Source organism: Anoplopoma fimbria, chromosome 13 (assembly GCF_027596085.1).
Source record: "Anoplopoma fimbria isolate UVic2021 breed Golden Eagle Sablefish chromosome 13, Afim_UVic_2022, whole genome shotgun sequence".
NCBI classification, from domain to species: domain Eukaryota; kingdom Metazoa; phylum Chordata; class Actinopteri; order Perciformes; family Anoplopomatidae; genus Anoplopoma; species Anoplopoma fimbria.
Window position 1 is genome coordinate 4,329,450 of NC_072461.1, and position 16,958 is coordinate 4,346,407.

At 41.4% G+C, this 16,958-nt stretch overlaps 1 protein-coding gene across 1 annotated transcript in view; it reads left to right on the top strand.

Annotated features, from left to right (window-relative positions):
- Window positions 1–16,958, top strand: part of osbp2b (oxysterol binding protein 2b) — a 45,428-nt gene that overhangs the window by 929 nt on the left and 27,541 nt on the right. The window contains exon 2 of the mRNA XM_054610488.1: window positions 5,603–5,811. Within this exon, the coding sequence (XP_054466463.1) occupies window positions 5,603–5,811 (209 nt within the window). The remainder of the gene's footprint in view (window positions 1–5,602; window positions 5,812–16,958) is intronic.

The following is a 16,958-nucleotide window of genomic DNA, read 5'->3' on the forward strand; positions in this document are numbered from 1 at the left end:
CTCGTAAAGTCATCGTCCTAATGATCACGTTTCATGTCATTGTCTAACATTGTATTCGTTATGAACTTCATTTTTTTTTTTAAATCTCATTCATTCATCCTATTAAAACGCGTTAAAGTCACTGGGACACGTGGATGCAAGAGATGTTCGCCATCCTCCTCCTTTCATGTCTGTCGTCACTCTGATCACGCAGTTGCTAGCTGGGAGCTAACGCTAGCTACACAGTGGCACGACACCTGTGGCTCAGGTGCCTTCTTGCAAGAGAGTCATGCTTCCACAGGTGTAGAGATGCTATGAAGGCATCAGAGAAGTTTAGTACTTCTGCCAGCACTGAACACATCCAGTCTGCCTCCACACAGAAGGGTCCTGCATATTGTGAAGGTCCATGGAGGTCTGATTATTAGACTGTATAGGTTTAGACCAGCAACTTGAATTGAGTATTTGTTGATTGGACGTTTAAAATACAGTACCAGTCAAAAGTTTGGACACACCTTCTCATTCAATGTTTTTTTTTATTTAAAACATTGTAGATTAATGTTGAAGACATCCAAACTATGAAGGAACACATATGGAATTATGTGGTAAACAAACAAATGCTCAACAAACCAGAATATGTTTTATATTTTAGATTCTTCAAAGTAGTTGAATGAGAAGGTGTGTCCAAACTTTTGACTGGTACTGTATATACAATCTAAATTTTCTCCACAGCAACAACAACGTATTCATTGTCAGTTTGATATTCATACCACCTTACTACCAGGTGGATTACCTGTTGCACTATCTGCTTTTCATTGCTTTCATGTTCATCCCTCCTTCTTGTTTTTGGCAACATTCAAATACTCTGTAATAATGCTGTATCTTCTCTCTGGGTCACTCTGCACTAAGAGGGTATTTACCTATCTAAACTTAATAATGATTCCCATTAAGTTCAGTCCTAAAGTGACTCTGTTGCCCAGCATATCAATAAACCCAACATTTGGATAGTTTGCACTATGAGATGGGTATGAAACAATTAATGACGCCAAACCAGGAAGCCCTGAACCAGCTGTGTGTGCTCCACATAAAAGGAGAGATGGAGTATTCCATCTATTATGTATTCCACAGTTGTTCACCCGGTCTGACCCAGTTTTCCTAATTAAATGGTTCACAGCAGAATGAAGGTGCCCCCACTGGAGTTAACCTTCATCTGCTGACAGTGCTATTTGTCAAAGCAGTCTGTAAAGTTTAAGGGGTCTTCACAAATGAGATATATGAAAAAAAACAAAAAACTTCAAGCTTTATATGGTAATGCAAACTATAATTGCTCGCAGTAATAAAAATAATGAATGTGACTCTAAGCTGAACCTCAAGGATAATTGTTATTTTCAAATGTCAAGAGCATAATCGACTATGAAGAAGGAAGGGATTCACTGCCCTTCTGCAAAGTGAATTCTTGTACGTATGGAGGTTTGAGTGTGGATCCTCTGAGCGCAAGGCAACATTTTTACTCATTATGCTTCCTTGCAGTTCAGTCATACAGTAAATGTCGTACTAAAATATGAATATTTAGATTTTATAGAGAACATGCTTTACTGATTGTACTGATTGTACCACATTCAGACCCCATTTCATCCCATGCTACAGTCTTGTCACAACGCTCTATTGTCTTTTCTTGCCAGCAGTGCTATTTGACACGTAGGTTTGGTAGCCAAAGCCCTGCTCCTGCCTCAGATAGTCTTGAAAGGAAAGACGCCTGTTGCCTCTACCCTCTATTAATATACCATTATGTTGTAAGGAGACTGTTTTCCCTGAAGGTAAGGTAGCCAGACGACATCTGAGCACAGAAGCAGTGAAGCGCACAAGTTATCCCCTCCACTGATGTCTTCCTGGCAGACCACATTGTGTGTTCCTGACTTAAGGCTTTGTGTGGTTCTGTTTGTGCCTCCTCTGGCCGACGGTCTGTACTTCTATTGTGAGGGAAGTAAAAGGGCAACAGTCAGACAAATGTGACAGCATGTTAATTAAACTGTCGTCTTTGTATGTCAAGTGATTATTGTCTTCCGCAGAACATTTTTTATCTTGTCCTTCAATTATGCAGAGAAATATGCCAGTTTTAAAAAGCCTAACGAATGCCAATCACTATTTTAACAATGCTTAAGTTTAGTAGTTGCTCTTACATTTTGTGTACAAACACCATTGACAGTATTTCTGTTGTCTTTGAAGTTGAAGCACTGTATGATACATGTAGCTTCCTTTAAAAAAAAAAAAAAAAAAAAAAAAGATTACATAATGTCACTTTGAATTAGTGTATGTAAATAAATGATAGGATTTGATGGACATAGATAATCTATTATTGATTAAACTCTATTATCATAGGAGGCTGCACTTTAAAGCCCAAGCGACATGTCACATTAGATGTAGCCCAACATTCATAGACCAGTTGTTTGATTTGCAGTATTCAGTATTTGTTTGCCCTTTTTAAAAGATCAGTTTGTATTACTGATAAATCCATAGCGACTGACATATCAAGGTGTTGCAAATAAGCTGAGAGATCCCTTTCATTCCCAAAGCCTGCTGGTGTCAAATCAAAGGCTTAGCTCTCTAACTTGTTGCTGAGGAGCCAAAGGGCAATGGAGGACCATAATAAATGCTTTGATTCTGTGGGCAGACTGACACACTCAGCACTTGCGCCTGTTAAAGCGTAATGAGTTTTACGGAGATTCAACATTGCACTCGTTATTGATTACCTTTGGCTCTGACATTGCAAGGCTGGCTGTTTTTTTATACCGCGTCAGCCTTTTGTCTCCTCTGTTTTAGTTTAGATCATCCGAAAGAGCCTCAACGAGCAATTCTCACCAGGACATGTGACAAGATGTCCTCCCTCTCGCACTGAGCTTCTTTAATTTTTAATTTCTTAATTGACTTTTCCTCCCAATATTAATACTCTCAGCACTACTTACTCCCCTCTTAAAGTAAATCTGTCTTGGTGCTTTAGGGAAGATTACGAAGCATTAAAGCTCTGAGTGCAATTGGAGCTGCCATATCAGCGAATCCAACCTTGACTATCATAGACCTGCCATGTTTTCTTCTCAGCTGCAGGACACTGTAACTACATAGTATCAGTTTAAGTGCTCAGTGGGGGATCGGTACCGTTCGTGTAACCTTTGGAAAGTCTGGGCATTGTGTTACTGCTGGCACCCTCATCTCCTGGGTGCTGGGAGGCATGGTGGGACAGTGCTGAGCTAGCCAACCTTGTTTCCAGATCGAGGTAGAGACTAGCCTGAACCCTGTTAGAGTGGAGCAAGGGATGTGGATTCCGCGATCTAATCTCGTTAATAGGCTCAAAAGGCTAGGTGTGCGTTTGTTTGTGTGAACAGTTGTCTCTGTGTGCGGCCTGTCCATGAGGTCCTTTTCATGTTTTTATTTAAAGGTAAAAGCAGCAGAGTGACATTAAAGAGAGCCAGGAGTTTGGCCACATTCTCACCGTCTCGTTGTTTCAGCCTTTCAGCAGGTCATGTCATGCTGTCCATGTTGCAGTATCATTGCTTTGGTTTTCTTCTCTCATGTTTCCTCTCTGTCTTCAGCGCAACTCGCTCCCCAACGTTTCTCTGGCTCTCTCCCTCCATGTCTTGTGATATTTCAGCCCCCAGCCACAACAAAACCTATCTACATTCTCATGCTCTGGGTACTGTGTCCTATTTCCTCTGCCTGTATGTGTTTGTCTCCTCATGCTTATGGCCGTCTGTTCTGTGTTGTTCACCGGTTGTTGTTCTGTCATTACATGCTCCAGATCGGTGGATTTGTGTTTTATGAGGATATGTGCACAGGGGACTGACAGGTAAAGGTATTCTCTCCTGGCTCATCCAGGACCCTCTCTCATGCCCTCAGCTGCCCCCCACTCACCTTCCCCTTCTAGTGCCTTAATGCCCCTGTAGTCTCTCTTTCCCAGCTTTTGTAGTTTCCTTGCGTGTATATTTCATTGCCTTTGCATGGCCTCGCCTTCCCACAGGGCCGAAGCGATCCGTGTGGGTCTCATCTTTCTCATCGCAGCACACTCAGTTTGTTGACCCACTTACACCGAGGACTCTGCAGCTGAGCTCGGGCTGGGTGAGGCTGAAAACTGGGCTCCACGCAGCTTCGCATGGCCCCAGTGCAATGTCGTCTGCACAACTGATGTGTACTGAGCCCCGGCAGAAGAGTGGTACACTGAAGTGTTTGTTCTGGATTGGCGTTATAGCAAGGCTTGACTTCAGCCAGTAGAAGCAGAGTGAGGGAAATCACCGCCTGGCAGAACTTAAAATGCACTTCAACTTCTGACTTAATAAGGCGGCAGCCACCTTGTCAGTGTCAACCCGACTGGATCTGGTTTAAGGTTTAGTGCTGCTGAGAGGCAGCTGCTCGTGGCAGTGAGAGCTCACTGAGGATGGATGAACGGACGTTAGCACCCACAGACGGATGCATCCACATGATTGCATGGCTGCATGCTTCAAAGTGGCTGTTTCTAAGAATGTGGATGGGCAATCATGTGACTCTGGGGGTTAAGGATGCGTTTGTTTAATTTAAAACAACCCCCACAGCATGTGGTTTTGCTGATTAGTCGCTTCTCTCCGGTTGAGGGTGTTAATCAGCAAAATCAGCTGTCTGTGGCTGGAGTGGAGACCTGCATACGCTGAGCTCTCTGTGGGACTCTGTTCCCGCCCTGCTCTCTAGCTTAGCTTTACAGAATGACAGGCAGCCAACTTCACACCACACAATCTGTAATGTTTGGCTCGAATTTTCTTTTTTTTTAGTTAATCATATTACTTACAGTGACTTTTTTCTAACAAGAATTGTATATAAAAACTTGTCACATGACGTAGAATACCTATCACATGACTATGCTAATTAATACATTCTACAGTTTCTTTCTGCTTTGTATGATGTACAACGATATCAATTTTTTTCACTGCAGTTGTGTTATTGGAAGATGTTTTTGGAAACATGCGGCCTATACATTTGGCTTGGACCAACAGAGTGCATACAGTAGCCGTACAACACTCTTGCCCTTGCTATGTGGTCTAATCTCTTGCTCTGCTGCTTTGGCTCTCTTCCCCGCTATCTCTCTCTCTTTTTTTAACACCTCTCACACTCTGTTCTCTCTTGGTTCACGCTGTTATTCATTGTTTGGTTTTGCTCGCTACAGAGGCTTGGAGGCAGACAATGGCCTTGTTATCTACACTACCGTGGCCCACTGACTGTGCAACAGTTGGTGTTAGTGGAGGCAACACAGAATACCCACAATTCAGCACACCCACAGTAGGGCAGGCAGGCCACACTGAGTGAATTAGAAGTTCAAACTATCCATTTTTGTTAACAGTAGCTAATACAGGTTTAGGTTTCATGAATGGATGATTGTGCTACAGAGAAGGTGCATGTGAAAAATAAAAAACCAAAGTACTTCCACTGCTGCTTGGCTTTCAAAGTGAATCCTTACATAATCTGTGGCATTTCTCTGTACCTCCTTGCCTCCCTGCTTGTGCGTATTTGCCATAAAAATGCTGATTTTACTACCTTGACAAAAAAGTCCTTCAGCTCTTTCTTGTTTCTCCCTCTGTCTCTTTCTCTGCCTGTTATTTTGTTGCAGGACGCAGGCAGAGATGGCCCATACGTGCCGTGGAACAATCAACTTGGCCACGGCACACATCGACACGGAGGACGCCTGCAATATTGTCCTGAGCAGTGGTGGCCGCACTTACCACCTGAAGGCCAGCACAGAAGTGGAGCGTCAGAGATGGGTCACGGCGCTGGAGTTGGCTAAAGCTAAAGCCATCCGCATGATGAACGATCAGTCTGGTAAGGGATGCTGGAGAGAGAAGCTACTTACATGGAAAACATAATCTGCATGGAATGCTTTTTATAGTCTAAATGCAAGCTGTTAGAGTGTAACACACCCATGAGGCACTGATGCAAGACATTCATGTTCAGAATTTAACCTTGCTAAATAAAGGCTGGGCTGATACAGCCTTTGGTAAACATACAAGAGTGCATACAAGTTGGTTCCAAGATCCAAGGTGAAAGGTGTTTTCAGCACTAGTCTAGCACGTTGAGCATGGTCCTCAGGCCAGATTAGATATTTGGATATATTTGATATTCAGCACAGCAGGTGGTCCAGTTCACGCTCTCCTTCTTTAATGTACTTCAGATTCCAGTGGGAGCCAGGAGAGGGCAGCGCTCTCTGCTCAGTTGAGTTGGAAAACAAACTGGAGTATGCTAATGGTACTGTGGAAACTGGGCTTCCATTCAGCCTGACAACAGATCACTCTCCTTTCCAGGGAGACTTATTCTTCTATGGTTGTATTAGGTGTTGCAGGTCAAAGGCTGTGGGAAAAGCCTTGGAGGACCGTTTTTCTTCACTCTTAACCCTGGCATCATCCCAAATCTGCTCCGCCCCAGTCTTTTGCAAACTGGGTCTACAGAGACTGAGACAGGCTATATATTCCTCTGGCCTCCATTTGAAAGTCAGATCACTAATTATAGACTGTGGGAGAATGTGAGTGCTTTTTAGATCACCATTGCCAGTCAGCAAGACAGCAATATTTGTATATTTTTAATATGAAAAGGTCAGGCTGTAAGAGCCAAATAAGGTGTTGGAAATATCCAGAAATGTAACTGTTATACTTTGTGTAAACATTGGGTGTATCCTGGGCTCAGGTATATATGTACTGAGATCACTGTTGTCGTCAGGTGCTTTTGAAACCGGAAGGGCAAAGGGTTTTGACCGCTGTGGCGTTAACAGTTTTTGTTGTCATTCTGCAAATGGTGTGTTTGATTGTCAGTGGAAGCAAATAAACTTGGTTTTACGTTGATGCACGGCGAAGCAAAATAAAAGGATTCTCATTTATAAAGAACATGTCTGTAAATATCGTACTTAAACGCAGCGCACATCAATTGTAACGTATGGTAATTTAGGCTTAAAACCAGCGCGTCAACAAGGTCACTCCAAAGACACCTCAGTAGCTTACAGTACTAGACCGGGCTCCTTTAACACAGTCTATTGAATTACTCACATATTTTGTGAGCGTGTATGCATATTTTCTGCAGCATGGTCTGTTGTAAAGTTCAACTACAGTATGATGATGCTACAGTACACCCACCATAAAATAATGTTCTTTTTCATTTATATATTTTCCCCTCTAAATTCATTTCTTGCTTAGTTAACGTAAACTATGTGTTGAGCAAACCTTGCACTTTACAAAAAGAGCATTTCATTAGGCACAGCATATACAGAATGACATGCACACTTAACATTTTTATTTTCCACCAGTGTTCCCTTTGTGGCCCATTCAAGGATCCAGTCTCAGGATCTAGACGCTACAAATGCCTTTTTAAAGTAAACGTGTACTGTATCTGTTTGAAATGTAGTGAAGTGAACAGCAGCTTTTCCTGATACGCTTTTCATATCAGGCAACCTGTTTTTGGACCAAATATGTTACGATAGCAACTGATGCTTTTCATCCCACAATTCTTAGCAAACTGTTACAAAATTGAAATGGATGAAAACACACAAAGACACCTGCTTCTGTGGATCTAAGATGCTGTAGTCAGTGTGATGCCATTCATCACACCAGGCTCACTGTTGCCTTCAATGCACCTTGAATATTTTAACACTGTCTTTAAGAACATCTTGAATACTTTGTTTAGTCACAAAACTTTAAATCTGTTATTATTGCATCAGCGCTGTAATTGCCGTATTGCTGTAAATAGACTTTTATTTAATGAAGCAGTTAATTGTTTGTATTTTGTTAAATCTTTGACTCAGTAACTACTTCAAAGCATATAGACAGAATCGGTGTGTGTCTTTGTGTTTGTCTAACATTTATTTTCACAGCTGATCTATCTGTGGGAGGAAGATTTAAGAGAAAGTGAGAAAAGGGACACTGTGTGAGACCGTCTACAGAAAATGATCTGTTAATGCAAGTAAGAGGAATGTTGCATACTACAGGGAATTAATATAATTTAGCTGCCAGGCTCTTTCATAGCATCTCTTTCTGTACATGGAGTAAGACAACATGGATTGGTGACACTCATTAACCTGCCCCCCCCTCTCGGTCTGTAGAGTAAAGAGCTCTTATCGATCTCCTCAGCACAGAAGAGGAGCACAGTGTAAACCAAGGGCCCATCATGTGTGTAGATGGCGACCAAAGTTATAACTTGATAACCTCGATGTAGCTTGTTGTTTATTTACCATCTCTGGTTTTCACCTAAGCCCTAGAAGCATGTTGTAAAATCTAAACTCCAATAATACTCTTTAAGACTCCTGTTTGAACTCGAATCTCAAGTCGCTCTTTGTCTGTGAGCCATTAGATTATTTTATGTGTACGACTGACCTGAACCCTGAATCAATTACTTGGATCTCTCATTAGTACTGCAGCCTTTCCATTTATAAGCCTTCTCTTGTAAATTGCCTGTCCTTCCATGAGTGCATCTTGTTCTAATTTAGGTTTGGATTGGATTTTTAAAAGCTTGCTGAAGCTAGTGCCTGCAGTTTGTTTCAGACGTTCAGCAGGTGGCAGTGTTTGCCTTCACTTCAACATGAGCTCTCTCATGTGTTTGCCTGCCTTGTTCCTTCCACTGTTTGTGAAAGTGTGCTCACAGCCCGTTGAATCACTGGTTCCAGTGCTGGCTTGAAATTGCAAGCCTGAAATTCGCTCCTATATGAATTTTAACACCTGTGAAAATGTACTTGGATGGGGAATTTTTGTGGAAATAGGAAGGTTTAGTGGAAGATGGGGTGAAAAATTGAGAAATTCATAAGAATGCTGGAACCAGTCATCCAGTTAGTGGTTTCTCTGAGTCCAGACAGATACAGCTGAGGTAGCCAGTAACAGCAGCAGCCATGGATCCATAGTAGGAGCTCTCTTCCTGCACCTAACCCTGATGTGCCCAGCATGCAAGCTGATGCTTATCTTGGGTTCTCAAACAGGGCATTTATCCGCATCAGCATCCAGTTAGTCAATCTGACAGTCCTTTGGTGTCATTTCACTTGAACTGACTCTGGTTATGTGTGAGTTAACCAGTAGTAACAAGATTTACTTGTAGGGGTTCAGTTACTTCAGATATTTACATTTATCCTCTTGCTTGTGTTATTTTTCTCGGAAACCTTTCCTGTATCTTTCTCTTTTCTTGTTTTATTTCACATCCAAGCTTTTCCCTTTGCAGTAAAAGGTAGAGCTCTGTCCATGGTCCTGAAACAGAATATTAAGATTAGTACAGCCTCCTAAAACAAGCTTCGTCTTGACTGTCTTGCTGTTTTTTTCCCCCTACATTTGCTCCGGCACTAGCTCTTCCTCTTTCTCTCAGTCACCCTCTCCCTCGCTGTCTGGTTTTCCCGCCCCCTCTCCCTCTTTCTCTCTCCTCCTCTCTCAGTAAGCTGTTTACTCTCCTTTTCATCCAGCTGGGTTTTTTAGTTCTCAATGGAATGACCTACTGCTTTCTCCAACTCTTCCCTTTTCACCCGTTTCTTTCCTAAAACATAACCCTTGTCCTGCAAAGTCTGGAGGGAAAAATAGAGACGGGATAAGGCTCAGTTTTCCTCTTGTAAGTATCCGGCTTTTCTTCCATTTGCGTTATGCTCAGGAATGTTGGTGCGTGTTTGTGTGCATACATGTGTGACTGATTTAAATGATTAGATGCAGCTGTGCTTACTCATTGTAGCTTATATTATAATATATTGGTGTTTATTAGCTGAACTGTAGTGTATAAATTAAGGATACTTGTGATTTGTATATGTTGGGCAAAGGGTGTATACAGTCGACTTCTGTCCCATTGTTCATTGAGGTGATAAACTGCTTTGAGATAAAACAGAAACATTGCAGAATTATTAAACATGTAAAAATGTTTCCCCATAAGCAGTTAATGAAAAAATTGTTGAATAATTTATTTAATTTATTGTTTTATCTCATGTAAACATTTTTCCATTGTGAAATGGATGAATCTCTCTGCGCACGCCAGGAGACTCAGATTGTAGGACTGAGTGCAGGCTGTGATGGTTTTGTAGCACCAGTCTACATGTAATAGATAATGATTCACTAATAAAGTAAATGGAGCAAAAAAGCATTTTTCTTTTTGAGTGCTGTATTCTATCACCTGCACTACTTTCTGAGCTTAGTAAAATATGTTGTGAAATGACAGATGGTATGCTTATCACAGTTAGTTCTGCTGCGACTGTGTATCGAAACCTTTGTCCTCGTTTGTGTTGGATGTAAAAGCGTGTGGCGGCAGAGTTTTATTTGCTAGATCAGCTCAGTCCCCAATGAAGAGGGAGATGGAGACAAATAGATCAGTTAGATAATAGATTGAATCGATGGTTAGTCTTGGAACAAAACAAACAGACACAGATGATCCTTTGGGGGCTTTTCTATCTCTTTTTTACAGCCATATTCAACTTCTGTCTTCCTTTTCTGTCTCTTAAATCTGAATGTCACAGCCAAGTGTCCCTGTGAAATCAAACCCGGGCTGTCTCGTAATGGATTTGACCTCTCTGAACTCACGTTCCCTCCATAAACTGCACATTTCACCCACCATTGATCTTGGAGTCGCATGCCATCTGACTTCCTGTTTGAATCACCATTGTATCTATGTTGTTGCTTTTCTTACGCTATATCCAACATATTAGAAAGTAATCAAGCCCATTGTCTTTGTCCTGTTTCTACTGGGCTTGCTGCCTTAAGGCTGTTGGGCATTTTCTCTCATGCATCTACATTTTTTCCTATGCTCTCTTTATTCTTGTCTTACTGTATTTTGAAACGTGAGCGATGTCTGGACAGAATAGGGATGGCACTTCAATCTGATTTTATCAGGCAATGGCACCAAAGACGACTTTCTTTTTCACCGCACTCAGTCTTCTGCCGAGGTTTAATCGCACATGTCTCCCTGCTGTTACACTGCAGAAGTGCTTTGAGGAGTTATGATGGATGTTGTGACCACAGCCCCCTTCTCTGTGAAAGAGCAAACAACAACCATTTCACAGTTGACTTTAACTTCTTTTGGCACATTATTTCTATGAAGTTTAAGGTATTATTTTTATAATGAAAATTTCTAAAATTTCCTCATCTTATCTAGCTTTGTGTTGTTATTTTACAGTTTTACTCTTTAATCAACACAAATTTTGCTCAAACATTTAAGTTGTAACCTTTTTGTCCTGTTTTCTGATTTTTTTTTCTTCTTTCTTTCTGTCTTTCAAGCTTTCTGAGGATAAAGCCATTGCTATCTTTGATGTAGCCACTTATAGTTACAGGTGTTGTTCTCATCTATTGTGAGGTTAGAGGAGAAAGTCACAGTTTAGCTGTTTATACTAGACTCTAATGGTTCACACACATTCCCTCTGCTTATCGACAACATGACAGGAAAGTGTCAAAGGAAAGAGTTGATTGGACCAAATATAGAATACAGGTGTAAAGCAGTGGAGTTATCCTTTAAACAGAGGCCACATGAGAATAGAATGTTATGATGAATCTGTTTTCCTTGCTGCTTGTTACTAATACTGTGTGTGTGTGTGTGTGTATGTCACAGTGTGTATGTCCTTATGTGATTATGTGTGTGGGAGTCTAAGCTAGATAATTAGGTTTGAATATTGTGCTTGTATTGGTCTCGCCTTTTGTCTCTGACATGGCTGTCTTCGTATTAGACTGTTGTTTACTCAAATTAATGGATATATAAATTATGCTAATCATGACTCTATACAGTCAGTGGACAGTGCTAGTGAAGCACCGCATTGTTACAGGATCCAGGCTGATTTACTGGGATTATTGTGCCGTCCTTTGTTGTACTGGGATTTTTGTCAGCTCTTAAGGGGCTGCATGCTTCATGAAACTTGAATTCATTAATAAGCTCACATTTTGGCCCAGACAGTCGACACCCATATTTTCTTTTTGTCGCTCGCTCTGTAGCTTTTCTGCTTCATCAGCAGTAAGGAGAAGTTGAGAAATTGAGAACCCGGATACAGGCAGGTCATTAAATCTTAAATTAGTGAAATGTTGTGCAAGGCGGTCAGCTATGACAATATAGGTTCAGTTTCCTCCAATCCTCTAAGTGGATTTCTGTGTTGTGACACCTCTCTTTTTGCTGGTCAGGTGAAGCTCCTTATGCCAACTAAGAGCTAAAAATATTTTTCCCACAGCACTGCTATCCGTTACACTGGGCTGGAACTGTTTTGTTGTTGGGGAAAGGCCACCACTGTGGGACGCTCCATTCTCTGTGTAATAGTAAGTTTAGTGAGTACTATTAGTTTAAACTATCTATCTGGCATTTTATTTTTACTTAACACATTATACTGTGATAATATTGAACCAAGTCTGAGTAGAAACAATAGTGATGGAAAAAATGGCATTTTATATTTTGCCACCATTGTACATTTATTTTGTAAACACTTTGCTACTCCAGAATTTTCCTTTATTAATGTTTTTAAAACATGTTTGGAATGTTCATCTTGGTTATATGGCTAAAAACGCTGTACACAGAAAAAAGTAGAAGCGCAAACCTCCACTAAGGCTGTGGTGGAGGTTTGCGCTTAATTAAGTGAAAAATGTTGTTTGTATCCGCCCTGTAATTCAGATCTGTTGAAATGTAATTGGTTCTTCCTTAGTTTCATGAAAATTGGGCAAGTAGTTTTTCTTTAATCCTGCTGACAAGCAGGACCTCAAGTTCATAATTGAAACCGTTGTTGCTACTAGAAAGGTGCACTCAGTAGAAGCCATCAATGGCAGTAAAAAACAGGTAATAAAAGGTGTTGTGAGAAAGTGTGAGTCATCGCAACCACAAGAGGTCCTTGAGCATGCAGCCATAACTGGGCTACCAAAATATTTTGCAGTCTGCTGCAGCAGACACAATGAAACATTTTTCTCCACGTTTGAACTGGTTTTCATGAGCTCGGTGGTGGTGCATTCAGGCTGTGCGGAATGTTTGGGTTCCTCGATCATGAAGTAATTGGCTTAATGAAACTGCAACTCATGCTCTTCAAATGCCCCTTTCACTTTAGTTTGTCTTTCAGACGGGTTGACCTTCGTCGGTCTCCTCCAGTTAATAAACAGGGAAATGTGGGGCTGTATTTCTGCTGAACTGTCGGATTTTAAAAGAATATCATTTGATATTTTGGAGGAACTTAGGTTTTTCTCCAGATTCAAGTGCATTTTTAAAATTTGATCCCTCTCATGGATGAAATATTGTTTATTGTCACCTATATTGAGAAATGATGGTGCTGTGTTTGAACCTCTAGGGAAATGGCGTTAATACAATTAAGATGCAATTTGAAACCTTTTAATTGTACAGCATGTAAATATGTGTTGGTACCCGAATGTACAGTCTAACTATGGATACCGTATAATTATCTCTGTACTACTTGATAATTACGACATTTAGTAGTTTACAGCGTGAAATCAATTACAACCGTATTTCAGTTCTATTACCTGACCGTTCAGCACCACATGGGATGCAGATAGCTTCAACAGTGACTTCATTTATTTCAGTTTAATCCATAGATAATAATACTGTAATAATAACAATAATGTTCATCCACAAAATGCAGCTCAAAGTGCTTAACATTAAGAGTAATGACTGAAAACCAGATAAATAAATAAAAACAGACTATTTCAACAACACCCAGATAGCCCACACAGAGCCTGCTGTATTCACCAGTTAGTGCTGGCTCTCTTACCATGGCTAAATTCAACAGTATTGAAGAAAAGAAATGATGAAGGTCAAGTATGCAATTAATTGAGGGTTCATGCTTCGGCGCCCCCCTTGAATATGCCCCAGGACATTCAGGGGATGTTATTTATTTACTGTCCAACAATCTTTCCTTGTCAGCACTTTTCTCACCTCACTTACATTCCTCAGCAGACCCCCCCCCCCCCCCTGTTACCTGTTTTTGCTGTTATCAGGTTTTTTACAGAATATCTGCAACACGCACTGATCAGTAGACAAGCTCCCTGGGATATTGTTGCATTTTTCAATAAAGGGAGGGATTCTGTATACTGTTGGCCCAATTTCCACATCTGCTTTTGTGCATTTTATCTGTTGCCAATGATAGAAGGAATAGGTTCTTGCATCATGAAACAGTGACCGCCCATGCTTTTCTTGAAGCCATGGCCCAGAGCTATTAATAATAATAATAATAATAATTGATTGTACTTGTATAGCGCTTTTCTAGTCTTCCGACCACTCAAAGCGCTTTGACATTACCAATCAATCACCCATTCACACCCATTCACACACTGATGACAGGAGCCACCATGCAAGGTGCCACCTGCCCATCAGGACCCTAACTAACATTCATACACATACATACACCGCAGGAACAGCCTGCGGGAGCAATTTGGGGTTAAGTGTCTTGCCCAAGGACACACCGGCATGGACTGCCGGAGCCAGGGATCGAACCGCCGATCCTCTGATTGGAGGACGACCCTGCTCTCCACTGAGCCACAGCCGCCCACATAATAGCATTGCTGATATGTTTAGGCTGTTAAATGTAGATTTGTGATTCTGGAGAAGCTGTCTTCCTTTCCCTTAACACACGTGTATCCAAGGTGAAGGGTTTTCTGACCAACTAAAAACAATAATTAATTTTAATAACACCCTAAAGAGTATTTTGAGGCTAATGCTTCAACAACATTTTTCAAAATCTATATACTAAACATAAAAAATGAAATGCCCTTGGAGCTGAATATTTCAATAATAGGTCAGAAACTTGGCTCATAACATAATCAAACAAGAGATCACCATAACAAGGTAGGTGGAGGGCTGAACAACAATGTCTGAAATGATCTAAAACAATAATAAGAATTGAAAACAAAATCCAAAACAATTAACTTTTATGTAAATGACGATAAATGTAACTATGCTTTTTTCAAAACCTCGGTACATGACAAGTATTTGCCTTAGCTGGCTTTCTTTATAAATGTTTGTCTGGATTAGTTACAGTCTAAGTTCTTAAAAAATGTTGGACCTCTAGAGTTTGAGTTTAGTTGGTTGGACCCACATTAGACGTCATTGGCTGTTTTTGCTGTTTTAAATTTATTGGATTCAGATTATTTATGCACTAAATTCTGAAATGGTAATATATATTTAGACTAATTTGATACATTTGGTTTATTTGGTTTATCGTTCAGCCCTTCATCTGGATGATAAAAAATATTTTCAGATATCGATATATCATGATCACAGTAGCATATAATCACACACCTACATTATAACCAAAGTGATGTACAAAGCATTTAACTGTCTTCCATTGCTACACATTATATGGGACCAAACTCTTCATATGTATGTGTAAATTAAAAGTTCCAAAATAAATTTTGATATATATTTTATTTTAGTTTGCTGTAAATCTATGATTTGAAGAGCAGAACAAATATGGTCGGTAGGATATGGTCGTGCTTTACATCATGATGTGATTCAGCTGAAAGTGAATGAGCAATATATCAATGAGATATACGCCAGCCCTACCTAGAATTGGTGTAATGTAAGTTATGTGTTCACAGAAGCCTACAGTTAAATTGAGGAGAATTATTTCAGCTGCCCGAGGTGACCTTGAATTACAGTATGTTGTCGATATGTACACTGTTAGTAATATTGTAAAGAGAGGGAGTGAAGGTTGTTATTGCAGCCCAGGGCGATCTACAGTATGAATTGTTCTGTGTTGGTTCAGTGACACTGACCCGTCTGCAGGAGGTCAGATTCAAAGTGGTCCATCAGCGGCTGGTGATCAGCAATATAAAGAGATTCGGATAGAAGAAAACAGAAGAAGGACATGTCAATCAATAGAAGAGGAAATAGACATTTTACTGTTTGATGTTTTGTTTGACCTTTTGACCTTGGTCTATAAGCCACCCCTCTGTGTCTATATTGAAACTTAATCTGAAATCTTTTCATCCACCGTGTCTCTTCATACATAAGCTCCTCCTGGTGTCATTTTAAAGTGACATAACCCTTAACACCATGTCTGCCATTTCGCTTTCCTGAAATAGTTAGCATTTTCTGTCAGTCTAAGAAATGCAGCAATGCATTCTGGTCTTAGTTGTGTTGATGACTGCTGACTGCAGAGTTCTATCTCCTCTCTGCTTCACTCACTCTCTCTCTCCCTCCCCCTCCCTCCCTCCCTCCCTCCCTCCTCCCTCCTCAATCTGCACTGCACTGAGAGAAGCATGTGGAGGAGAATTGTAAATGTGCCGAGCTCTGTGAATGTGTGTACCCCGTGTGCGCGTGAGTTTCCGGAAGCAAGGGGAAGCAATGCACGAGAGGAGATAGGAATTACACGAGGGAGCGCCTGCATCGCTCCCCTGTCTGTGTACTGTATGTACGTGTGTGAGTATGCATGTATTTGTGTGCATGCTGCAATGCTGAACAGAGAAAGTCGCTGCCTCTGTCCCCTTCTCGCTGGGATTATGTAGAGGCCAAGGGCAGCGTTGCGTCCCAGGGAGCGTGGAGTGGGATCAGGCCTGCAGAGAGTGGGATGAAGGGCCGGGGCTGCTGGGAGCCGGGGACGGTCCGCTCCCTCTGCAACTCGGGCTGCCTCAGTAAAGTCAACCAGGGTCAGTACAGCTATGACTTAACATTGGCAAGGAGCTGTCACACTCCTCTCCATCCTCTCCATGTCCCACGACAAAAACATTCCTCATCCCGCCATCTCCTCCTTGTCGTGTGTGTGAGAGGTAGCTGTCATTCCCCCATCCGTCTTCCTTTCTCTCTCTCAGGCATCTGTCATCTGTCGCCTTGGATGCTCGCATCACTGCAGCCTCCCTAAACAATGCAACGCCTCATGCTGCAAAAAGAGCAGTGTGTCCTCTCGCCTGCACTCCTCACTGCATGCAGCCCCCTTCCCTCTTTCCCCTCTGTCGTCTCCTGTGCTGCACTCGCTCAGACTCATTTCCTCTCTCTTCTTTGCGCTTGCTCCACCTCACATTAGCATATGGATGAGTCTGAGCCTGCCAGGCCTACGTGTGGTG